The 26800-nt window shown below is 43.1% G+C and overlaps 1 protein-coding gene across 5 annotated transcripts in view; it reads right to left on the bottom strand.

Moving 5' to 3' along the window:
- Positions 1 to 26800, bottom strand: part of AFTPH (aftiphilin) — a 206125-nt gene that overhangs the window by 155594 nt on the left and 23731 nt on the right. For 4 of the 5 annotated variants that reach the window (XM_069234250.1, XM_069234251.1, XM_069234247.1 and 1 more), the window contains one exon: positions 4421 to 6324. In XM_069234250.1, coding sequence (XP_069090351.1) covers positions 4421 to 6292 — 1872 coding nt within the window. In that variant the 5' untranslated portion in view covers positions 6293 to 6324. Of the gene's footprint in view, positions 1 to 4420; positions 6325 to 13280; positions 13407 to 26800 lie in introns of those variants that run through there. The other variant, XM_069234249.1, reaches the window with a different exon arrangement.

Here is a 26800-nt window from a genome sequence, read left to right as displayed (position 1 = left end):
AAGAACGCCTATCTAACGATTCACATCTTTCCCTCTCACAGGTGGTTTTTACAGTTCCAGTGGAGGTCTCGGATATTCAAACTGACGTCCCTTCCTTATACCCTATCTTCTGCCCCATGGCATTTCACCAAAATGCTGAAACCGGCGGTCGAACACTTAAGGACTCAAGGATTACCTCTCATTGGTGATCCAATGTCGCTTCGCTTGACCCAACACCTGCAGTGCACTATCTCCCTGCTGGAATCCCTTGTATTTGTGGTCAACAAGATGAAATCCTCCCTTCTCCCCTGCCAGTCCCTGAAATTGCTGGGGTTCATAATAGACTCTGTAAAAGCTAACCTCAGTCTTCCTTCACACAAAATGACAAAGATACATCACGAGTTGAGGAGAGCCGTGTCCAAACCACAAATCTCCTTGCATCATCTAGCACGAATCGTTGGGCTTCTCTAATCCTCCATACAAGCCATTTTCCTGGTCCCCTCCACTATCGGGAGTTACAACATCTGAAGATTTCCCACCTTCAACGGGGTCTTACCTACTCCAAGTACATGCCTCTCTCCGCAGAAGCAAGAGAGGAACTTCAATGGTGGATTTCACACATGGAAGTCTGCAATGGCTGGGCAATTTTTGGCTACCAACTCCATATAGTGATAGATCAATTTGGGTTGGGGAGCACGTTGCAGGAATATTCTACAGGAGGAAAACGGTCCTCTGCAGAACAGGCATTTCACATAAACTGCTTAGAACTAATGGTAGGTTCCTTCGTTGTAAAATGTTGGGCCAAGGGCAAGGCTCTGTGTTGTGTCCTCCTCAATATGGACACTGTGGGAGCGGTTCGATATGTCAACCATCTCAGGGGGTGGGGTTCGGGACAAGGTCAAAAACCCTTTTGGACTTGACCCGAACATTCTGGAAATAGTGTGGCAAATCAGATTTTGGTGTCAGCGGACACCTTCCTGGGAAAAACCATCAGGTGGTGTACAGGTTAGTGTTTGACAAAACCTGTTCAGACCATAGCCCTCCAATAAATATATATTGAGGAAACAAATGACATTTAAACTAGCTACCGTGTTGCGTCTCGTTTCCTGTCGAAGAGTTTTGGATGTGAGAGCTCTGGGTTTAACAGGTAGGGTATTTACCCCGTAAGGGGTTACTTTTCACTGTTTGCATCGTACTATGACTAATTCTAAAGTTCTTTCAAATCCAACATTGTCAGATGTACCAAAGTTGTGTGTAGTTAAGGCAGTCAAAGCGTATGAGGCCATGACAGAGGAGCTTTGCCCTCCAGAAGAAAGACAGTTATTGATTGCTCTAACAAAACCAAACAAAGCGGTATCTTCCCCTACCATCGCCAGGGAGGCCATGCAACAGGCTGGCACTGATATTTCTCGATTCGGAGCTCATTCGGTGAGGGGAGCCATGGCCTTCAAGGCATCTTCTCTGGGTGCTAGATTAGAAGGCATTCTCAATGCAGCAGACTGGTCTTCTGATTCAAATTTTAAAAGGATTCATTTCAAACCAATCATAAATCTGGCAACTCTGGTGGTGGATAAGCTTCAAACTAACAATCCTCGCTTTGGGTCCCGACATAGAATGAAGATTTCCTGGCTAGCATATCAGAAAGTTTAAATTCTATTAAGGACATGGAGGTGAGGATTAGCCCACTCTTTCTGTTAACAAAGTTATTGTACCCACTTGGTGAAATCAGATAATTACGTTGTGTTGCATTACTTCATGTATGTAACTGTACATATGAAAGTTGTTGTTATGGTATATGATTAATTAGGAAATAATACTTTGTATTGTAGAATGATGTTGAATCTTAACTACTGAAACACAGATGGTTTACATTATGATTTGTTTCTTCAGGCACAGATTCCAACAAATAGGAGTGATCTTGGTGACAGCAGCTGTTCCCACGAAGACAGAAGAGGCTAGACAGTCTTCAGGGGTTGTTATATGACCACACAGCATTCTGATTGGAGGATCTGTTTCTTCTTTTTTGCCCATAAGACTCATGGGAAATGTAGTTTAGTTGATTTTTGCATAAATGTAAAAGCTGCTGTTGAGAATAAAGTGGAGAAGGTTAAGCCTAATACTTGCCTCATTAGCCTTAATAGAATTGAAACTTTCCACTACTCTAGCTACGAAAGTTTTCATTAGCTTCCCTTGAACCAAGAACAAATACACAGCACATCCAGCAAATATGTAAGCTTCCTTACTCACAGGAACAAGTAAAGCACAGGCACAGAGAGCAACCATGTAACTTTCATTTAAACAAACAGGCACAGTCCAGGTATCATGAGAGCAAGCTTAAACCTCACATACACACACAAATGCACAACTCTTAAAATAACTGTGCTGTATTCTCTCAGACAGGGAGCATGTTAAGCACAGGTCTGAGCATATTTCACATACAAAACTGACACAGCACAGAGGCAGTTGTAGACATGTAGGGCAATGGAGAAGCTGGCATGACCACACACTGAGACAGGGAGGTAAAAATGGCAATATTGTTATGGAAAAATAGAAATGTGTTGCTTTTGTCCAAGCTGAGCAGCTCAGGTAAAGAAGCCTTCAAAGATAGTACACTATAATTGCTGGTGTTGCTTTTTAGATGTGAAACAGATGATGCAATAACTGCCAGGACTGGCTGATCAAGCTGAGAAGTGCTGGGTAAGTCCCATTTATAGTACAATAGCTTTGTTTATAAGAGTCTGCACTGTCTAACTAAAAGTATAACACCCATTATTATACGTGTAGATACTCTTCCATTCACAGTGCATATGCAAATTAGACAATACAATCAAATCCAGACATCAGATTCACTACCTTGGTGCTGTTTCTCCTCTAGTACCTAACCTTGAGTCCCTCTCCCTTAGTACCTTAATGGCAAAGGGAGGCATTATCTGGTCTGACAGGTAGAGGTTCTGATTCCTCAGTACTCTGTGTCACACCTGGTAACATCACATTGAAAATCCTTGCCCGCATCTCTGGCAGCAGAGGAAACTGAAATAAGAGTTATAAGCTTGTGAATATAGCCTTATGAGATCCAGGATGTAACAGATAGGCTGGGTAATTACATTTACGTTGGTGTAACCTAGTCTAATTCCCAGCATTTTCTGTTACGTGAAATGAATGAGATTATGCAAATATGCCACGCTGTGTGAGTGAGACGTTTGGATACAAATTCTATTGCTGGAGCAAGGAAAAACTGCAAACAAACTTGCCGTAAGAAGCTGCCAGGGTCAATCAATGCTGCACTACTTTTTAGTACGAAACGTGTTCTAGATGAGGACGCATATCAAATTAAAAAGTAGTGCAAAATGTTGAAGCTAGAACTGAGCGTAATCTTTTGAGCATGCTGCTTAATTTCTGCAAAGGAAATTACACAAATTCACCAGGCCTATTTCAACACATAGGGGTTTCTGACCAAGTCCTTTTGATAACCAATATTTAACTCTCAGTAATAAATAAGAAACTGCAGCATTTCTTATCTACCAGCAAACTACAAGAAGTAACAGAAGGTTTAATGGGGTCCGATAAGGTGACTTCAAACTTAAATTGAACATTTAATTATAATACTGTTAGAGCACACCATTAAAAATATAGCAGCCATGCTTTTAGGACGTGCTGTTTAGGTCCCATTAGCGCTTATTAGCATAGCTCAGAATTATCCAAGCAGCCCAATGGTAGCATGGGCAGCTTCTCTCACCACCTACATAGACACAGCATGGAGACATTTTGCATTAGAGCGAGACAGCTGACAATAGCTCATTGTGCTTATGTGATGGACTGTCTAATGCAAGTGGTTGGTTCTTCGGAGAGGGTGGAGGAGGGCAAGGCTGGTTCTGGTAAATGGGAAGCCCTGACCGTTGATGGAGGTTAGATTGATATGTCTAAGTTATGTATCCCATTCCCTTTCATACTAAGCAGACAACAGTCTGGCTAACACTTAAGTATGTGTTCTAGCTAGTTACCTAGGGGGTCAGCACAATGATCTTAAAATGCCTTGTAGGCTGAGCTCTTAAACAAGCTTCCACAAGTTTGAGGAGTCTTAAAACACTATGAAGAGTTATCCCACTCAGTAATGTGCCACAAACTAATAATGCAGGTCAGGAAAAAAGGTTTAGCAAGCTACTGAGGCTTTTCCATTATAAAACATTTGTGAAACAAGGATATAGTTCATGCTGAATAAGACTACATTTTTATGCTACTGTTAGAATATACTCACAAATAAAAAGTACAACTAATTAACAACATATGCAGTAATAGGTGACTTGAAAACCTGTGTAAGGTTAAAATTTATACTGACCCAGGAAGAAAACTGCACATCACCCAGGTAGGTGTATTCAGCAATAACTATGCAACTCAACAAGTTTGGAAGAAATGTTATAACTTACAAAAAAACAAACATCACCTGAAATGCAGCTGCTGCTTCTTGACCGTGCCCAGTAGGTTCTGTTTTATGGGAACTGGACAAAACTGTGCCCTTATTAGCTTGGCCAGACTCGCTCTCAATAGTCACCTCCGTCCTATGGGGCTGATGTGGCTCCTCCTCATTAATAAAAGAATCCACGGCCTGCTCATCGCCAAAAGCTTTCCAAGTGCTCTCTTTTTCTTCATCTTCAAAAGCATTCCACTCTTCAGGTTGGTTACAGGTGGCTGAGCTAAAATCTGCAAAATCATCAAAATCTTGACCGGCATCTTTCCCTTCTTGTTTTTTTGGCACAGAATCATAATCCCCAAATTCCAGATCATCTTTATCCACCTCTGCAGAGGGCCTAGCTGGAAAATCATAAAGCTTGCCTTGTGTTTCATCTAGGTCTGACAATGCATCAACCTTTGTTTCTTTAGAGAGATCAAAGGCTGTAAAAGCAGGCTTCGAAGTACTGCTAACATTACCAAACTCCCCAAATTCCTGAACAGTTTTAGTAAATTGTGGAAACTGTTCTGGAGTGCTTTCCAAAAATATAAATCCATTATGCTCTGGAATATCACAAATGAGAGAAGGGGGAGTTGCAGTGACTTGGTGAAAATCATTTTTGTTGCTGACTGGTAAAGTTGCAAGCTCATTGCTGTGGTCATTGTTCGTCAAAACACCAACGTCATCTAAATTGTCTTTTTTTGTACAAACACTGCCTCTGGCTTCATTCTTTTCAAGTCTATGTTCTTCGTGGATTATTTCATTAGAATAATTTACCATTTCTCTAGAACTACAAGTCCTAGAAACATCTACATTCATAGCTTCACTTACTTTGTGTCCTGCATCACCCTGTTCAGAGTTTCCAATATCTTCTAAGCATTGATCGGTGTCCGATTCTAATCTTGAAGGCAGTGTACTAGAGCTGACAACAGTCTCATACTGCAAGGGTGCAGGTTTCAGTTCCTCCTGATGCTCCACTTTTAGACATGCTGCATTTGCATCAGAAAAGAAAAACTGGGCAGCTTCCAGCTCAGGCTGATCTTTAGAAGTGCTGGAATTCAACACAATTTTTCCACGGCTTCCTTCATTCACTCTGTTTATGACACAGTTATCTTGACTCTTTGGCAATACTGTATCACCCAACTCCAAATGTGCTTGCTGTTCTGTTTCTTCAGTGTTTTTACTTGAAAAAGTGGTAAAATCACCAGACACCTTAGACGGTTGAGCTATTGAGTCCAAATTCAGCTCTGTACTATGAGAGCTAATAGTATTTAATCCCTTTGTGTTACTGTCCATGTCCAGAGCCTCTGTTCCCTGAGGATTCACAGAATCTACAACTGCAAAACCATTTGTAAGAAACTCTGGACAAGGTAGTTTATTACCATTACAGTTACTTATTTCCTGGCTCACCTGTGGTCTAATAACTTCTGGGGAGATACGCTCTTGTTTAACAAATTGTTCTTTTTCTTGCACTTTTTTTCTAACATATTCAGGACTTGTTTTTCCCCGACATGGGGAATTTGAAGTTCTTGACTGGATAGCTTCATTGCAAGTATCAGTTTCTAATACATTAGACTGTCCCATAGGAGAACCAGACAACTTTGCAAAGCAGTCTTCATTGACTTGGGTGGAAGAAAAGTTATTAACATCTGAGTAATCCTGAATGGGCATGAAATGGTTAGGGGGAATAAAATCCTCCTTTGAATTAGAATAATCTGCTGCATCAAAATCAGCAAATCCAACACACGAGCCTTCCACTTCAGAAAATCCACCAAATTCCCCAAATTCATCTTCGTCCTCGTCTTCAGCTCCATTATCCAGTGGGGGAGGGGAAGATGAGTACATTCGAATAATATCTGGTTCCATCCTGATACTTGTTACCACACATTAGTTTATGCCTACAAAAAATAAACACATTACAGTGAGGCTTAAAAGGGTACAATTGCCAACAATTACATAGAGAATTTAAATAGGATTATCCAAACTATTTTGTTTATACTACACACATGCCTTTTTAAACAGACTTAGGTGACACTAATAAGATTACTTAAAAAGCGTTCTAGTTCAAGTACACATAAGCAAACTACATTGTACTTTTAATAATTAGCACATCAGTGAAAGGTTAGAATGTACTTACACATTACAGTGACTATCCAGAATACACAAGTCCCATGTAGGACTTTGAGCCCTTCCCTGCTGAAATAGCTTTAACTTTTAAGCTCAGGTCTTCAAATTTGTTTACTCTACTTACCATCTCATCCTATGCGAACCTTCATCAGAATAGGAGCATGGGCAGCATCAGATGCAAGGAGTCGCACAGAGTGCAAAAGGCTATGGGTCAGTGGCACAAAGAGTTTTAGCATCCGCAATCCCTCTGATTTGTTAAATGAGAGGGTTTGCAAACCCTAAAACCCATCTTCAAATATACTAAGGCCAATTAACCATTCAGAAAAGGTTTTCTGAATTGTTAAAAGGGTTTAGGAAACCATATCAAATCACTATTTTGAAGGGGTGTTGTGAGGATATTCCGTCCAAATACCTATGGTTTATGGTATGTAGTAATATCCTGCAACAGAAATCTGGACACAAAAAATTAATTTACAGACTACACAATAGTAGCAGTAACCCATTCGCAAACAGGAAGGGGAACCACAGAAACCCTTCCCCTTTGTGAATGCTAAAAAAACATTTTTAGGAGAACTCCCTAAAAACAATTGTGAAACTTTTTGATTTTCTTAAACACATCCCGTTTTCCTTTAAGGAAACCAAGCTCCCCTGGAAAAAAAGGATTGCTTTATTTAAAAACAATCACAGGTATGGTGGTTTACTGACCACAACAGGCCACCATCTCTGTGATGGCAACAAATCATAGCGAGTCAGAATTTGAAACCTACCTCATTAATATGCAAGAGGTTAGTTGGATTCCGACACATTACAATTAGGATTTTTAATAACTGATCTATTAGTACATAGGTCAATTATTTAAAATCCTCACTGGTCACAAAAATACTGGTCACAAATGGCAGCCAGTATTTTGTTAGAATATAATGCACAAAGTCAGTTCCTCCCATTAGTGCAGAAGTTGGAATAGCCTACATCCATTTCCTTTCAGCTGCTAGTAGAAAACTGTTTATCGGCAGCTCCCCTGATGGTTGTTATTTAGAGGATGCTAAATAAATAAGAAAAAAACGACAAAAAGGAGGATAATCATAGGAATTAGCGCTCACAGTAATTCACCAAGTAGAAGTATATCGAATAAATTACACACGGTGCTCTTGACAGGAGGATCCCCCCACACCTCCCAAGTTTCTACTAGAAAGACAGTAACCACAAACAGATGTCAAGGCACTCGTGAGTTGAAAGTTCAGCGTTCATGATTTTTCGTCCTGGTGTCTTATTCGCAATAATCAACTATACATCCGACCAGGATAAAGGGCAGAGTTGTTATTTTATTCTTGAAGTATAATGTCCATTACAACAACAGCCAACACGTGTTTCGTGGATAGTACTTAACGAACCGCTTCTACGGTTTATTCTTATTCCAGATAAGTATGTGTCCACATACCGATAAGGGCACATGCATGAACACTTGGACTGACTCTTTGGGGTACGTGTTTAAAACTATTGCACAGTATTATCCTTTAGGTTCACTAGCACAATTTATGTACGTGGTGTTTTGTTGATTAGTAGTAGTAGTGTCGAGATTGAGTTGCATCACCTTATATATATTTTTATTCCTAGATGGAATTAATGTTGGACTCTCAGGAGAGGGATTTAAACATTTATGAAATCGCTCTACTTGGTTATTTGATATGAAAGGTATGTAGGATGTTATCTTAGGTATTTACAGGGATATTATAATTCACTTTAGGGTATCGACATCTCCCTTCGTATTATATTTCTAATATCACACGGCTGCTTTTCAGACTAACTGGGATATTTCCAACTTTTCTGATTTTCATTTGGCCCATACACGCGGGTGTCATGACTTACATAATGCTCTAGGCCATCACATGAGATTATTACTCAATCTCTCAATACAATGACTAAATAACAGTTATAGGAATTTTGGTTATCATCTCTAGAGCAGCATATATATCAGTGGCTCCAAGTCTCATCATAATTCTAGACTGCTCACCGTTTGTTTCTTACAATTTTAAATTTTAAATTGTGAATTTTTAAAAATATCTTTAAATTTTGTTTTTTTCTAATTTCTCACAAACTAAAACATATAAAATTAGGGTTTGGCACAGAAGTCACGTGGTTTGGATTATGGGATATCCTTTGTGAAGGAACAATATTGTAAATATTGACTTTAATATTGGTCATAACTTGAATCTTTACAGCCCTGATGAAGTCTTTGGTAGCAACTCTCTCACAGGACGAAACACGTGTGCCATCTACAGAAAGCCCACCAGAGAAGATTTTTTTTCAAAATAAGAGGGTGGGGGTATGGCCATACCCCCACCCGAAATAAATGGGGCCAAAGCTGTTCTGCCAGTGGGCAGATGGGGCAATTACCTGCGATCCACACCCCGGGGGGGGGTCAGAAAGTCTACTAGATGACAGGGAATTAAAAAAAAAAGAAACATAGTGGGGTGGTGGCTGCCAACCAGTATGGGCCTGGTTATGCCCCCCACCCCAACTGAAGGGGGTAACAGTCATTCACCTCTCCCCCCGCACACTAAAACATCTTATCCCACGGCAAGCAAGAGGACATTTGATTATTTGGGGTTTTGGTTTTACATCTGGGCCATGAGAGCCTAGCTAACTCTCAAAATCGTCCCACTTGGAATGGGGAGGGCTGCACTTTTTGGACTTTGGGAAGCTGCCATGTAGAAAAATCCACAAGACCTAGACACATCTGAAAACTAAACATCTGGGGAGTCCAGGGTGGTGTGCCTCACATGTACCCCACACCATTTTCTTATCCACAATGCCCTGCAAACCTTCAACTTTTCTGGAAATCACACATTTTTCCCAAATTTTTGTGATGGAACCTTCCGGAATCTGCAGGAATCCACAAAATTCCTACAACCCAGTATTGTCTCATCTATACCAATAACAATTCTGCGGCACTTGTGAGCCTAAAAATGTTTTTTTTCAAACTGCCCTTTTGGACCCGCTTTGGTTCCCCCGCAATTTCAACATGTTTTTGGCTCTTCCCTGTCACAGGTACTTGGCCCACCTACACAAGTGAGGTATCATTTTTACTGTGAGACTGAGGGGAACGTTGGGTGGTAGCAAATTTGTCCTGGTGCAGTGATCCCACACAGAAATGTGGGGGAAATGTGATTTTTAGCTAAATTTGAGGTTTGCTGAGGATTCTGGGTAAGAAAACATTGGCAGACCCACGCGAGACACCTCCCTTGACTCCTTCTGGTGTTTAGTTTTCAGAGATTTCTCGGTTTGGTGGGATTCCCTAGATGGCTGCTGAGCCCAGGACCAAAAACGCAGGTACACCACCCCCCACCCCCCGCAAAAACGGGTAGTTTTGTATTTGATAATTTTGATGTGTCCAGATAGTGTTTTGGGGAATTTTCTGTTGCAAGCACTAGGCCCACGCACACAAGTGAGGTACCATTTTTAATCAGGAGACTTGGGGGAACGCTGGAAAAAAGGAAATTTGTGACTCCTCTTAGGTTCCAGAACTTTCTCTCACCGAAATTTGAGGAAAAAGTGTTTTTTTGGGCCACATTTTAAGGTTTGCAAAGGATTCTGGGTAACAGAACCTGGTGAGAGCCCCACAAGTCACCCCATCTTGGATTCCCCAGGTGTCTAGTTTTCAAAAATACGCAGGGTTGGTAGGTTTCCATGGGTGCCGGCTGAGCTAGAGGCCAAAATCAACAGCTAGGCACTTTACAAAAAACAGGTCTGTTTTCTTTGGGAAAATGTGATGTGTCCACATTGGGTTTTGGGGCATTTCCTGTCACGAGCGCTAGGCCTGCCCACACAAGTGAGGTACCATTTTCATCGGAAGACTTGTGGGGACACTGGGTGGAAGCAAATTTGTGGCTCCTCTCAGATTCTAAAACTTTCTGTCACCAAAATGTGAAGAAAAAGTGTTTTTTGGGCCAAATTTTGAGGTTTGCAAAGGATTCTGGGTAACAGAACGTGGTGAGAGCCCTACAAGTCACCCCATCTTGGATTCACCTAGGTGTCTAGTTTTAAAAAAATGTGCAGGTTTGGTAGGTTTCCCTACGTGCCGACTGAGCTAGAGGACAAAATCTACAGCTAGGCACTTTGCAAAAAACACGTCAGATTTCAATGTAAAAATGTGATGTGTCCATGTTGCGTTTCCTGTCACGAGTATTAGGCCTACCCACGCAAGTGAGGTACCATTGTTATCGGGAGACTTGGAGGAACACAGAATAGCAAAACCAGTGTTATTGCCCTTGTCTTCTCTACATTTTTATCTTCCAAATGTAAGGTAGTAAAAAAAGACGTCTATTTGAGAAATGCCCTGTAATTCACAACCTAGTATGGGCACCCCAGAATTCAGAGATGTGCAAATAACAACTGCTTCTCAACACCTTATCTTGTGCCCATTTTAGAAATACAAAGGTTTTCTGGATACCTATTTTTAACTCTTTATATCTCAGCAAATGAATTGCAGTGTACCAGGAATAGAATGAAAACCCATGGCAAGGTCCTGCTCATTTATTGGCTCTGGGTACCTAGGGTTCTTGATGAACCTACAAGCCCTATATATCCCCACAACCAGAAAAGTCCAGCAGACGTAACGGTATATTGCTTTCAAAAATCTGACATCGCAGGGAAAAGTTACAGAGTAAAACGTAGAGAAAAATTGCTGTTTTTCTCACCCCAATTTCAATATTTTTTATTTCAGCTGTTATTTTCTGTAGGAAACCCTTGTAGGATCTACAAATTGCCGTTTGCTGAATTCGGAATTTTGGCTACTTTTCAGAAATGTTTAGCTTTCTGGGATCTAGCATTGGTTTCACACCCATTTCTGTCACTAACTGAAATGAGACTGAAAGCACAAAAAAATAGTAAAAATGGGGTATGTCCCAGTAAAATGGGAAAATTGTGTTGAAAAATAGGTTTTTCTGATTCAAGTCTGCCTGTTCCTGAAAGCTGGGAAGATGGTGATTTTATCACCACAAACCCTTTGTTGATGCCATTTTCAGGGGAAAAAACACAAGCCTTCTTCTGCAGCCCTTTTTTAATTTCTTTTTTTTTTAAAAACGAAAGTTTTGCTGTATTTTGGCTAATTTCTTTGTCTCCTTCAGGGGAACCCACAAAGTCTGGGTACCTCTAGAATCCCTAGGATGTTGATAAAAAGGACGCAAATTTGGCGTGGGTAGCGTATGTGGACAAAACGTTATGAGGGCCTAAGCGCAAACGGCCCCAACCAGCCAAAAAAGGGCTTGGCATCTGAGGGGGGGGGAAAGCCTGGCAGCAAAGGGGTTAAAAAGCATAGTATATTTATGTTCCATGCCATAGGAGCTGCGCAATAAAGCTTCTTTCCACTCTAAAGTTCTCTCCATTACAGAATAGCAATCATCTGAAGTAAACTAGACAATGGATACGATCCTTTCTTTAGATCAGGCTTCTCCAATGAGTAGATCATGAGGTACTGGGAGCTCTCCAGGTACCTGCAAGTACCTCTCCTATGTGCAGCGCAGGCAACTAAATTAGAAGACTTTTCTTGTTAAAAATAATATATGTACATCAACACCTTAAAAAGGTGGATTTGAGATGAGAATGTTTGTATTTTCAGTACACATAAGCTGGTGTTTGGAGATAAACGGCTGAATTTGGAAAAAATATTAAAAGCTGATATTTGAGTGATAAATTATGTCATGTCAGGGAGGCCTATTACTCATATTATCACCTTGATGACAGTGGCACAGCTGCTACGGCTGTTATGTATTAAATATGTAAGAACATTCCAAACTGATAAAGGATTTTTTTACATTACTGCTGGCAGCTCTGTCTGATGCACTGACGTGATCACTGCTAACAATTTTGCACCGGGTGGCCACTAACGTAAGCTTGTCTTATATGGTCATGATTACAATACTAATATTAGTAGCTTGCGATGCTTTTCACTGAACATTTGTAGCTCTAGTTACAGGAAAGGATGGAGAACTCTGCTTTAGAAGAACTCAGGTTTCAAGAACGGGTGGGGCTCAAAGTCAAAAGGGTTTTCTCAGAAAAGACCCTATGAGCTCAGTGTTATTATGGTGAAATAACTGTTGCTCTTTGAAGTACATTAATAAAACAGTCGTCTTGCGCTGGGTAATCTCAAACTGCTGAGGCACATCTGCGGAGTTGTCAACACAGAGGAGCATTTGTTAGTGAGGTATCCTCAAAACCAATGCTCTAATGGCAGCTAAAGTAACAATGACTAAACCAATGACTAAACCGTGTCCTTGATGGACCAGTGGGAGGTGTCGAGGGGAAGGGTAGCAAAGGACTAGGGAAGGGGCATTTCCCAAAAGCCCCCTGTCCAAACTAATTTACTGTTTAATCTTTGTTTAAGAACAGAAGAATTCCCTGAAATAAAGCCCAACGATGCCCACACATTTTCTTCTCAAAATCAATTCCTCATCAAGATGCATTTTTAAGAACAGAGACAACCTACAACAAAGTAAAGCAGACAGCAAAGCAGCATCACGGGCATTCTCACCTCTTGAGAGCATCCTGTCAAACATCTGTCTTAGCAGACTGAAAGGGCAGTGCCCAGTGCTTAATTTGAAAAGCAAGTGCTGAGGCTCAAAGTTTTTGTCAGGACCACTCCACTCGCACTGCTGCACATCAGCAAGACCAAATACTAAGGTTGTCTAGACTTCATTATACCCCATGTCTCAAATCTACAACAACTTACAATCTACACCTTTAGCTCACTCTTGCAGGTACTTTTTCACCTTGGCTTTCTCACTTTGGTATCGTTTTTCTGCGAGGACCCTTCTATCCCTCCTTCTCTGCATTTGTCTCTCTTTTCTGGGTCAAGGTTTGATGATGTGAAGTAGTGCTGGTAGGCCCCATCTGCAACCAATGGTACACACTAATCACTGGTTGTGAGGAAATGATGTAAGAAGAGAAAAGATGTCAAGTGCTGGATGCAACAGCCATGCATTTTTCTCTTGAGGCTGCACAAAGGGCAACTCCTTCCTGTACGCATGGAGCTGCTTGAAAGATGTTTATATGAAAACTACTAAAGGCCAACTAGCTGGAGGAAAAAGCCAAGCAACATAAAAAACATCAAGGAATGCAGGCACAGTGCAGAACAGTGGAGGAGCCTGGAATTTACACGTAGATGAAGAGGGGGTCTGACGAGCAGGATACCAATGATGTAGCTGAAGAAATTTCCTTAAGAAAACCAATGTTGTAAGGGCATGGAAAAACAGGAAATAAGAAGATAACCAGGAAGAGGAAACCAACCGCCACAATCACTGAACCATTTTGATGCTACATTTGTAGGGGGACACAGGATTCAGCCATGAAGAAGGAACAGGAAGTGAGAAACAGAACACAACAACAAGTAAAGCATAGCGTGAGGAATCCATACTGAAATTACAGGTTACTTCCATTTTCACAAAAAGAGCCCACAGCAAGAAGGCTATGTTGTTTTTAGAAGAAGAAGCCTATCTCCTAGCATGTTTTGGACAATTTTACTTGTATACAACTATTACTCTTTTTTTTTCACATAACAGAAAAAATGACAAATTGAATCAGAGCGCTTTACAAAAGACATTTCAAAAGTTAGATTAAAAAAAAAAAACTTTGACATAATACATGACAATAATAAAACAAAAAAATCAAAAGACTAAATTTTTACATTTGAGGTCGAAAAGAGACCACAACCATGATTTGCACGAAAGGAGAAGAGGACTTGAGGCAGTTACAGCTCCTAAAACGGAGTAGTTGGAGGTTTTACAGACCCCGACCTTCATCTGCAACTGCTACCTGCTCTACTAACCTTAGGAACTGCTTACCTAGGTTGCCAGATATGATGGAGTTCCATTATGCACAGTCTGATAGGTGAGCCATGCAATACATCAAGATATAATATGGGGTTCAACTAGCAGTCGTTGGGCGATGGGCTGTATCAGATTTCTACAGCAGGGAATGGAATGAAAATGAAAATTAGCAGAAATTGGCCAGTCATGGGGGCACACGGGGATTAAATAAAGCCAGACTTAACAACAACTGCACGGGGAGGAATAACACGAACAGATACCAGTTCATTAATCCAGAAATCAACATAGATGTTGGAACATGACAGTGCCCTCAGACATGATGATCTTCTATTACCAACAGCCACAGGTAATGCTGTATTTTATTCATGTGTATATGTAAAGGTACGTTCCTAAGAACCTATGCGCATCACACAGAGAAGACAACGTTTGATTCAGAGTTATTCAATATAACCTTAAACATTAATCTTGGGATTCTCAAATTTATTTTCAATAAGATGCTCAAACAAGAAAAAACTCTCAGTTGCACATACATATGCAAAGACCGGATATTTACATGAAGAATTTCAAATCAATTTAAAAGGTGCTCCAGAACACAGTGAGAAGCGCGCATTGAATGGGAGTTGTGATTAAGTGGCCAGTGAAAACATAAAACAACCCTTGTTATCAAAGTTATTGGTACCAAGCTTTCATTGAACTTAGCTGCCTAGCTACATTACTTTTATTTTAGAAAAGCAGCCCAAAACTCAGCATCTGTCGAAGTTTCAACCCCAGATTAGTTTACAGCAGGGTTTTAATCAGGTCATAATGGATACCTCTGTCCTTGCAGACCCGGTCCACTCTGTGCTTAAAGTGTAGGAGAGTATCTGAGCCTTAAAGGGATTCAAAAACCACGCTTGCCCATGGCCTTTCAATCAATCAATCAGTGAATTTATCAAGCGCGCTATATACCCGACAGGGTTTCGAGGCGCTGGGGAAGGGGGAGATGCTGCTAGCGTTCGAAGAGCCATGTCTTGAGGAGTCTCCTGAAGGTGAGGAGGTCCTGGGTCTGGCGTAGAGAGGTGGGGAGAGAGTTCCAGGTCTTGGCGGCGAGGAAGGAGAAGGATCTGCCGCCAGAGGTCTTGCGCTGGATTCGGGAGACGAAGGTGAGGGCGAGGTTGGCAGAGCGGAGTTGACGTGTGGGGACGTAGAAGTTGAGTCTGGTGTTCAGGTAGGTGGGTCCGGTGTTGTGTAGTGCCTTGTGTGCGTGGGTGAGGAGTTTGAAGGTGATCCTTTTTTCCACAGGGAGCCAGTGGAGGTCCTTCAGGTGGGGGGAGATGTGACATCGGCGGGGTATGTCGAGGATCAGGCGGGCGGATGCGTTCTGGATGCGTTGGAGTCGTTTGATGTCTTTCGTTGGGATGCCTGTGTAGAGTGCGTTGCCGTAGTCAAGTCTGCTACTGACGAGGGCTTGAGTCACCGTCTTCCTGGTTCCTGTTGGAATCCACTTGAAGATCCTGTGGAGCATGCGGAGGGTGTTGAAACAAGCAGAGGAGACGGCGTTGATCTGTTTGGACATGGTGAGAGCAGAGACGAGGACGAAGCCGAGGTTTCGTACGTGGCTGGCTGGGGTGGGTGGGGGTCCGAGGGCGGTGGGCCACCAGGAGTCGTTCCAGGCCGAGGGGGAGCGTCCGAGGATGAGGACTTCCGTCTTGTCGGAGTTGAGCTTCAGGCGGCTGTTGCTCATCCACTCGTCGATGGATTTTAGTCCCTCGTGGAGGTTGGTTTTGACGGTGAGCGGATCTTTGGTCAGGGAGAGGACGAGCTGGGTGTCGTCGGCGTAGGAGATGATGCTAAGGTTGTGTTGACGGGCCAGTTGTGCGAGGGGGGCCATGTAGACGTTGAACAACGTTGGGCTAAGAGAGGAGCCTTGGGGGACGCCGCAGAAGAGGTTGGTGGCTTTGGAGCGGAAGGGTGAGAGTTGGACTCTCTGGGTTCTGTCGGAGAGGAAGGATGAGATCCAGTTGAGGGCTTTGTCTTGGATGCCGGCTTCGTGGAGACGGGTTAGCAGGGTGCGGTGGCAGACTATGTCGAAAGCGGCAGATAGGTCGAGGAGGATGAGGGCTGAGGTTTCGCCGTTGTCCATTTGTTGTCTGATGTCATCTGTGGCAGCGAGGAGTGCGGTCTCAGTGCTGTGGTTTCGTCTGAATCCAGATTGTGAGGGGTCTAGGATGGAGTTGTCTTCTAGGAAGTGGGCGAGCTGTGCGTTGACGATCTTCTCGATGACTTTCGCTGGAAAAGGGAGGAGAGAGATCGGTCAGAAGTTTTTGAGATCGTTGGGGTCAGCCTTGGGTTTCTTGAGGAGGGGTTGGATTTCTGCGTGCTTCCAGCTGTCCGGGAAGGTGGCGGTGTTGAAGGAGAGGTTGATGATCTTGCGGAGTTTGGGGGCGATGGTGGCGTCGGCTTTGTTGAATACGTGATGTGGGCACGGGTCCGTGGGAGAGCCTGAGTGGATGGAATTCATGGTTGTTAGGGTTTCGGTGTCGTCTACTTGGGTCCAGGTGGTGAGGTGGCAGGCGTGGGAGGAGTCGTCGGGGGTGGGGTCTGGCGGAGGTGCGGTGTTGAAGCTGTCGTGGATGGCTGCGATTTTCTGGTGGAAGAAGGTGGAGAGATCGTCGCAGAGTTTCTGGGAGGGAGGGACGTCGTTGACGTTGGCGTTAGGGTTGGAGATGCCGAAGAGTTCTTTGCAGTCGTGGGCGTTGTTGTTGAGGCGTTCTGTGAAGTGGGCGCACATGCATTTGCGCACATGCATTTGCTTCTGTTATTCCCCGGTTTTGACATATGCAGGGGCAGAGGGTGGAGAACCCCTTCAGAAAAATAAGATGGAAAATATACACAGACCATTCAACTGCCTATGGCACTGGATAAGCAAAATAGAATGCAGGGTAAAAAAATGTTTTACAAAATCATCAAGCATTTGCTACGCAACGGGTCTCGCATTTGCTCGAGTTAGAGCTATTAGCGCTGTTAACTCTTAACCGGACTTTTCTTGCCACATAAATTGAAAGAAAAAAAATGATTGCGCTATGTAAAACCTAGCGCAAGTGTGCAGAAAATTGACAACCAAAAAAACTATTGTGATCGAGCTACGTAAAACCCATATGATTTTAGCTGGAGACTACAACTGTGCAGTGGATGTAGGCACTGATAGATCACTTCCCTGATTAGCAGGTGCTCCTATGATTAAGGAAGCGAGAGGCTGGATGGGCAGATGGGGAGGTGGGGGCTGATGGACGCTTGGAGAACTAGAAACTCAACCAGGAATACTAATTCTACTCCCCGGTGCATGATTTGCACATCTACCTAGACAAATTACTCTGTACAGAGGGCCTCTGCACACATAGTCCGGACAGAATACCTCTGCTGTATGCTCACAGACCACAACCCGCTTCTAGTGGGGAAGTTGCAGGACCGATATCCCTATAAGGAGGTTTTGGCCTTCACATCTGAACAAACAGACATTCTGCACCCCGCTGGGATATGCCATTGCAGAATACTTTCAAGTTAATGAGGGCACGGCAAGCACACACTGGATTGGAGGCATTTAAACTGGTGGGGCTGGATTTTTATATGGGCCAGACAATTGGAATCCAAAAAAACTCCTGATTCCAAGCTACAGAAGCCGACGGGCACTATCGGGAGTTAGAAAGAGCGCCTCCCATGCATCCCTCGATGAGCCCCAGGTGGATGGCAGTGAAAGCAAACCACACCACAAGACAGGGGTAATGAAGAGCTCTGAAGTCCTGAGAATGTCTGACACTAACCATGTTGAGGGAGGGACAGTTGGCTGTCTCTTGGCATGGTAGGTACAGTCTGGGGATAAAAGCCCTATTACCCATGTCAGGAACTCCGCAGGTGAATTGATGCGGTCACAAAATGACATACTTTAAGTATCTGTACAATATTATTGAGAACAGTACAGCGAACATCCGGCAGAAGAGACAGAAATTTTCCTGGAACAAGCCCTACTGCTATGGCTGGACAACCAGAGTCAGAAGTGCCCATTATGGAGGCTGAAATCAAGGAAGCCATCTTAGAATTAGCGAAAGGCAAAATGCCGGGGATAGATAGGCTGCCTGTGAAATTCTACCAGGCATACCAAAACAGTCTGGCATCACATTTGGTTGAGAAGTACAGGAAGGCCATGGAGACAGAGGTGCTGGCAGATTCCACCAAGAAAGCCCTAATAATCTCCATCCCGAAACCCTGAGGGAATGCTTTGGGGGTGTCAGCATACAGACCCCTGGCCAGGCTCAATTTGTACTATAAGATCCTTAGTAACTAACTGGCAAATCTGTTAAAACCACACTAACCAACACTGATTCATAAAGACCAATGTGGTTTCATTCCTCAATGTAACTCCTCACAAAAACATAAGATTAATGTTTAGGGTGATGGACGAAAGGATGAAATTCATTAGCACCTCCGTGGTGCGACCATGGTCCTTTGGTCGATATAAAGAACGTTTTTGACACCACCCCCTGGGACTACTTCAGAGCTGTTATGGAACGTACAAACCTAGGGCAGTGGTGGAACAAATGGTTCACTATTATACAAGGGGGCCACAATAAGGGTCCGTGTGGGGCAGTGCAAATCTGACGCATTTGGAGAGCACTGCAGCACACAGCTGAGCTTCTCACTGTCACGAATGCTCATTGAGTTGGGGATTGAGCCGTGGGCCTGCAAGGTTGGATGGTAGGAGTGGGGAGAGAAATTCACCTGGGAGACAGGGAGCATGTGGTGTTGCTGTATGCTGATGATGTGCTCCTGTGAGGGTGGGATACCATAGAACATTAAGATGCTGGAGGACCTGGGATGAATGGTGGGACTCTACACTAACGGCAGCAAAACCTGTGTCTTTTCAGTGAGTACTGACATGCAAGACACTCCACAAGTAGTGACACAAACCAGCATCAGGTGGGAGCCCAGAGTGCTGCAATATCTGGGAATTAAAGTATATCACACTAAGTCAGACAAAAGTGAGGGAAAGCTGGGGGAAGCACTGACAGCCCTGAAGGGTAGTGTGTACTTCTGGTGGTCACTGAAACTCCTCATAATGGTGAAAATCACACCATCAAGGGTAGTGATGTAGCCCGGAGTTCTTTATTATTTCACAAATCTACCAATATGGGTTCTGCAGGCTTGGTGTAGGGAGCTGATGTGGGACAGCGGTAAGCACCAGACCTCCTTGGACATACTAAGGTGACCGATGACTCAAAGGGTCCTAGGAGTTCCAGATGCATTTCTTATTGGAGCAACTACAGTGGTTGGTGGAACTCCGGTGGAAGTGATAGGAGGTGTTGGACTGCCGTCCCAAAAAGGGGCCATTACGGCACTATGATGGGGTGAAGGTGACTTTGGTTAGGACACCTGCCCTCCTGGCGGTGGCGCTTTGTGATGGAGGTCAGCAGTCACTAACACAAAACATCATCAACTATACACACCGACACTTCCCTTCATGGGGCTGCCAACTACTAGACAGGGCTACTTAATAGACGCAAGGCTGCGAGAGTAAAGCAGGACAGAGACAGTGGGGGACTCCTATGAAGGACATCTTTGCACACTAGAGGAGATAAGGGAGGAGGATTGTTTGCCTAGGACACAGTTCCTGACATACATAGCACTACAGAGTGCTCACCCAAGTATAGGGATCACATTCTGTGGGGCTATGAACGCATGACCTACTTCAGACTCTCCTTATCTTTAGTGGAGGGCACCAACTGTTCACCTGGATCTATTAGACTTTTTTGATAATAACTTTTATTGACCTCATGTGCTCATGTCTAGGTTGGAAGGCTCACTTGGCAGGAATTATGGGGTAAGGAATGGGAACACATCATAGGAACAGGTTTGCAATGTGTCTTGGAACTCCAGACTTAAGTTTACCCAATTAAATTAACTCCATGTAATGTATCTCACCCCACACAGGCTCAATGTCGTGATGCAAATTGACACTATGCAATGCCCACGCTGCATGCTCACAGACACTGATTTTATCCTCTGAACCAAAGTGGCCCAAGATATGGAATGTGCACTTGCTAGGTAAGACTTATTGAAACTGGAAAAATGCCTGCTCGGCTTATAGCCCCGCAAGCCAGAGAAGAAAGTGGGGAATAGATTTTTAGATCTAGTGGTTGCAGGGGCCCGCAGAGACAAATGGCTGCATTGGAGAACAATGGGCAGACCACCACAGGTGGAAAAGAACAGTAGAGAGTTGGATGCTAGTGGATGGCGCTGGGCTCAGCGCTGAGGAGATGAGCAGAATATGCCAGAAGCTGATAGTGGACTTATGGATGAAGGTATTAACAACATTTACTGGAGGGGAGGGAAACAGACATGACTGAAGGGCTGAGGACAGGGCATGAATACCCTGGGGCAGCCTTCAGACAAAACCACCAGCAGACGGTGCAAGGAGGGAAGATGCTGCAACAGTCATGGAGCACGAGACGAGGAGACAAAGAATCGCTCTTGGGAGAGGAGTCTGTAGACGAGGTGTGAGTGTAAATTGGAAGCAGTATTGTGGGATTAGTGCAATTGCGCGATACCAAATATTTTCAGTCGGTGAGGGTTTATTACAGTACATTAACTGAGAATGCAACAGTAGAAGATATGACAACAAAAGGGCCTGAACTCTAGTCTTCATAACGGGACGACGAGTTGCATTCTGTTGTAGGTGATATGTGCCTTAATATAATGATATGAATGTAAGGAAACTGCTTTGTTGTCATACAGAAATTCTCAATAAAAAAATATTTTTAAAAACCTTGTTATGTCATAAAGGCATTGTGAGAGCCTGTCAGTTCAGCTCTGCTTGTCTGCTTTGACTGAAAGCATAGCTGCAGGAGAGGGAAGGAAGGCAGTGAAAGTAGTGGGTTTTGGTTAAGGATATCGGGTAAGATATTTATTTTTCACATTTGCGTCATGGAGGAGAGCGCATGCTATGTATAGCTCTCCCATCAGCCACTGTCCCTGTGCAGTAAAGGCAGAGGCAGATGGTTTTGGGGTATTATACGTAACATAAAATTAGATAGGTAAAAAGTGAATTACAGAGAGGTTTTTCACCTCGGGGTTCTGAATAACATCTCAGGCAACTCGAGTTTTGATCTCGTCTATTTGACGTCACTCAGTTACCCATCTAAATGTCTATATGTTCACACCTAATTCTATTTGCAGGTGAGGGGGAGCTTTAACACATTACGTATTTCAGCAGATGCGGTCTCGCAAATTCATGGGCACTTCAAGTATGAAGAATGCTGCAATGTTTGATTGACTCAGTATATACTGCTTGTGAAATTATGACATTTTTTAGAGGCGGGGGGGGGCAACGAACAAGAAAAGAAGGACCCTTTCCATTTTATATCGTAAGTTAAGAAACTACAGATAGGTCTGGTATTTTAGCTGGAAAATGGCCGCATGATGTGCTAGATAACTTTAGAAAGTCCTAACTTTTCTGAGAAGGGCACTTGGTATTCTCAGAATCAAGACTATTATAGAGAACAGGAAATGTGCTATTACAAGTCCAAGGTAACAACACGTTACAGTTAAGACAAGCTGTTAAGCACGCACAATATGTTTGTCAACAAGACACCATGGCAATTGGGTAACTCTGCAGCAGGTGTAAGGTAAGAATTATTCGGGAGTTAATCAGCAATTATAACATGTATGCATGAAGAAAACTGAGCATGTGTTCCCTTGCTAAAGTTACTTTTCAACCTATTCATGGGCAGGCATGCATTTTCAACTTCTAGTCGCTGGGGGAAGGGTCATGTATTTTATAGTGCACTCAAATAAATGTATGTGGTAGTTTTTATGACAATTATGCGCAATTTGAAAGACAAAAAATAATTTAAAACGTTGTTGGTCAGATGTGTACTGAGAATGTTAACACTCCCTAAGGGTCGCTGTTCTGACCATGGGGAGTTCAAAAGCCAGCTGCAGTAATTCAATCACTCAACTACATGGAAAATAAACGAACACACCTTAATTTTCCATGCTGTATGAGCGATTGAATTACCTCCGCAGCATCCGGGTCTGTTCACTGCTTATAAATAATGGACTGTGTTGGTGGGTAAGGCGAGCGAATGCTTTAGGAATGTGCTGTAGAAAAGCAAGAAAGTAAAGCAGGGAAGGAATTATTCCATGCAAAATACTCCGCAGCATATTTCCTTTAATTTTGCTGCAAATATTGTGAAACTTTCCAATTTTCAGAACAAAATGTAATTTTACTTTCAACCCATATGTTTGCTACTGTCTTTTCAGCATGTGAAACCACTAAAAACCCCATTGCAACATACAAGTATTTTTGTTTAAAGCAATATTTGTTATCGTATTTTTTAACTTCCAGTTTTGTCTGATGCAAATTTTTATCACTGTAAAATAAACATAGCTATAAACATACAATACAAATTCGATACAGTTCTGTGAACATACTATTAACCCCTTCGCTTCCAGGCCTTTTCCCCTCCTATGCTGAGCCTTTTTTTGGTGATTTGGAGCAGTTCGTGCTTAAGCCCTCATAACATTTTGTTCACATAATCTATCCACCCCAAATTTGGGGCTTTCTTCCCCCAGCCTCCTAGGGATTCTAATGGTACCCAGAGTTTGTGGGTTCCCATGAAGGAGGAGACCAAGAGATGAGCCAAAATATAGCACACTTTTAGTTTTTTTCAAAAAAATGGGGAAAAAGGGCTGCAGAAGAAGGCTTGTGTTTTTCCCCTGAAAATGGCATCAACAAAGGGTTTGCAGTGCTAAAATCACCATATTCCCAGCTTTGAGGAACAGGCAGACTTGAATCAGAAAACCACATCTTTCAACACCATTCTGGCATTTTACTGGGACATACCCCATTATTAATATTTTTTGCGCTTTCAGCCTCCTTCCAGTTAGTGACAGAAATGGATGCAAAACCAATGCTGGATCCCAGAAAGCTAAACATTTGTGAAAAATAAACAAAATTTTGAATTCAGCATTCAGGTAATTTGTGTAGATCCTACAAGCTTTTCCTACGGAAAATAACAGCTGAAATAAAAGATTTTTGAAATTGAGGTGAAAAAAAACAGCAATGTTTCTCCACATTTTACTCTGTAACTTTTTCCTGCAATGTCAAATTTTGGAAAGCAATATACCGTTATGTCTGCTAGACTCTTCAGGTTGAGGGGATATATAGGGCTTGTAGGTTCATCAAGAACCCTAGGAACCCAGTGCCAATAAAGGAACTGCACCTTGCAATGGGTTTTCATTCTATACCGGGTATACAGCAATTCATTTGCTAAACTATAAACAGTGAAAAATAGCTATCAAGAAAACCTTTGTATTTCCAAAATGGGCACAACATAAGGTGCAGTGGTTATTTGCACATCTCTGAATTCCGGGGAGCCCATACTAGCATGTGAATTACAGGGCATTTCTCAAATAGACATCTTTTTTACACACTGTCTTGCATATGGAAGGAAAAAATGTAGAGAAAGACAAGGGGCAATAACACTTGTTTTGCTATTCTGTGTTCCCCAAGTCTCCCGATAAAAATGGTACCTCACTTGCGTGGGTAGGCTTAATGCTCGCGACAGGAAACGCAACATGGACACATCACATTTTTACACTGAAATCTGATGTGTATTATGCAAAGTGCCTAGCTGTAGATTTTGGCCTCTAGCTCAGCCGGCACCTAGGGAAACCTACCAAACCTGCACAGTTTTGAAAACTAGACAACTAGGGGAATCCAAGATGGGGTGACTTGTGGGGCTCTTGCCAGGTTATGTTACCCAGAATCCTTTGCAAACCTCAAAATTCGGCCCCCAAAAAAAACAAAACCACTTTTTCCACACATTCCGATGACAGAAAGTCCTGGAATCTGAGAGAAGCCACTAATTTCCTTCCACCCAGCGTTCCCCCAAGTCTCCTGATAAAAATGGTACCTCACTTGTGTGGGTAGGCCTAGCACGTGACAGGAAATGCCACAAAACACAACGTGGACACATCACATTTGCCCAAGGAAAACGGACCTGTTTTCTGCAAAGTGCCTAGCTGTGGATGTTGGCCTCTAGCTCAGTCGGCACCTAGGGAAACCTACCAAACCTGCGCATTTTTGAAAACTAGACACCTAGGGGAATCCAAGATGGGGTGACTGGTGGGGATCTCACCAGGTTCTGTTAACTAGAATCCTTTGCTAACTTCAAAATTTGGCTAAAAAAAAGAAGAAAAAAAAATCTTTTCCCTCACATTTTGGTGACAGAAAGTTCTGGAATCAGGGTGGAGCCACAAATGTCCTTCCACCCAGCGTTCCCCCAAGCCTCCCGATAAAAATGCTACCTCACTTGTGTGGGTAGGCCTAGTGCCCGCAAAAGGAAATGCCCCAAAACACTATGTGGACACATCAAAATTATTAAATACTATACTACCTGTTTTTGCGGGGCCTGTGTTTTTGGTCCTGGGCTCAGCAGGCATGTAGGGAAACCTACCAAACCCAGAACATTTCTGAAAACTAGACACCCGAGGGAATCCAGGGAGGTGTGACTTGTGTGGATCCCCCAAAATTGTGTTACCCAGAATCCTCAGCAAACCTCAAATTTAGAGAACAAATCCCTTTTTTCCCCACATTTCTTTGTGGGATCACCGCACCAGGACAAATTTCCTACCACCCAACGTTCCCCTCAGTCTCCGGGTAAAAATTATACCTCACTTGTGTAGGTGGGCCAAGTGCCTGTGACAGGGAAAAGCCAGAAACATGTCAAAATTGAGGGGTCACCAAAGCGGGTCCAAAAGGGCAGTTTGAAAAAAAACATTTTTAGGCTGACAAGTGAGGCAAAATTTTTATCAGTACAGATGAGACAATGCTGGGTGGTAGGAATTTGGTGGATTCCTACAGATTCCGGAAGGTTCCATCACAAAAATATGGAGCAAATGTGTGCTTTACAGCAAAGTTAGAGGTTTGCAGGGCATTGTGGGTAAGGAAATGGTGCTGGGTGCACATGAAGCACACCACCCTGGACTCACCCAGATGTTTCGTTTTCAGATATGTCTAGGTCTTGTGGATTTTTCTACATGGCAGCGTCCCAAAGTCCAAAAAGTGCAGCCCTTTCCATTCCAAGTGGTGGGACGACTTTGAGAGTTAGCCAAGCTCTCATGGCTCAAATGTAAAACAAAAACCCAAAATAATCAACTGTCCTCTTGCTTGCCGTGGGATAAGATGTTTTAGTGTGTGGGGGGAGAGCTGAAAGACTGTTACCCTCTTTAGTTCGGTGGGGGGGGCACAACCAGGCCCATACTGGTTGGTAGTCACCAACACACTATTTGTTTTTAATTTCCTGGCATCTAGTAGACTTTCTCCCGCACCCCCATCCCGGGTGTGGATCGGGGGTAATTGCCCCATCTGTCCACTGGTGGGCAGAAAAGCTTTGGCCCCATTTATTTGGGGTGGGGGTATGGCCATACCCCCACCCTCTTATTTTGAAAAAAATAATCTTCCCTGGTCTCTGGGGGTCTTTCTGCCCCCCCCCTTGGGAGCAGATGGGCTTGCCAAAAATAGGCCGATCTGCCACCCAGGGTGAATGCTGGGTGGAATGAAGTTTGTGGCTCCCCTCAGATTCCAGAACTTTCCATGCCAGAAGCGTGAGGGAAACGTATTTTAAGACAATTTTGAGTTTCTCTGGATGCCAGATGAGCCCTGGCTCAAATACAGCATCCACTCCCCTCACCGCCATTTTTTTAAGCTTAGATTTGATGTTTGAATGATAGGATTGGTAAGACAACACCCTCAGGCCAATGGATGCCACACTACTCCACATTCCCCTTTTTATGATTTCATAAATGTTCAGTTTCAGACGTCATCCAGAAAAACCGGCCCTACAAATGTCAAACTTTAGCAAAAATAATAGCATTTCATCGAACTTCTGTGACAGAAAATTTAGGAAACATAAAGGCCAACCATGGAGCACTCCCACACTACTTCTGATCACTACTTCTGATAAAAATACGGTATCACACATATGTGGGTGAGCCAAAAGACCAACGCAGAAAAGGCTAAAAAAATAAAATATAAATAAAAATAAAATAAAAAAGACCTTGGAATGCCCTCAAAAGTAGCTCTGAATTATGGCCAGCTGCCACATTTAGGCCCACAGTTAGCCCGCACAAAGGAAAGCATATCAATTCTACACATTTCTGTGGCACGCAAGAAAACACATCAACCCTAGACAATTCTGGAAATTAGACACAGAGGAATAGTCATGGGTGGGGTGGCTTGCATGGATCCTACCCTCATTTCTTTCACCCAGGCCCTGAAACTTCAGAGAATGGGAGAAAAACAATATCCCTCATTTGTATGAGATAGAAAGCTCCAGAACCCCCAGCTAACCGTAAAAGACGTACTATCTTGCGTTCCCGCACTAAA

The sequence above is a fragment of the Pleurodeles waltl genome, chromosome 5 (assembly GCF_031143425.1).
Source record: "Pleurodeles waltl isolate 20211129_DDA chromosome 5, aPleWal1.hap1.20221129, whole genome shotgun sequence".
Classification (NCBI taxonomy): domain Eukaryota; kingdom Metazoa; phylum Chordata; class Amphibia; order Caudata; family Salamandridae; genus Pleurodeles; species Pleurodeles waltl.
This window is presented reverse-complemented; position numbering and strand designations above follow the sequence as displayed.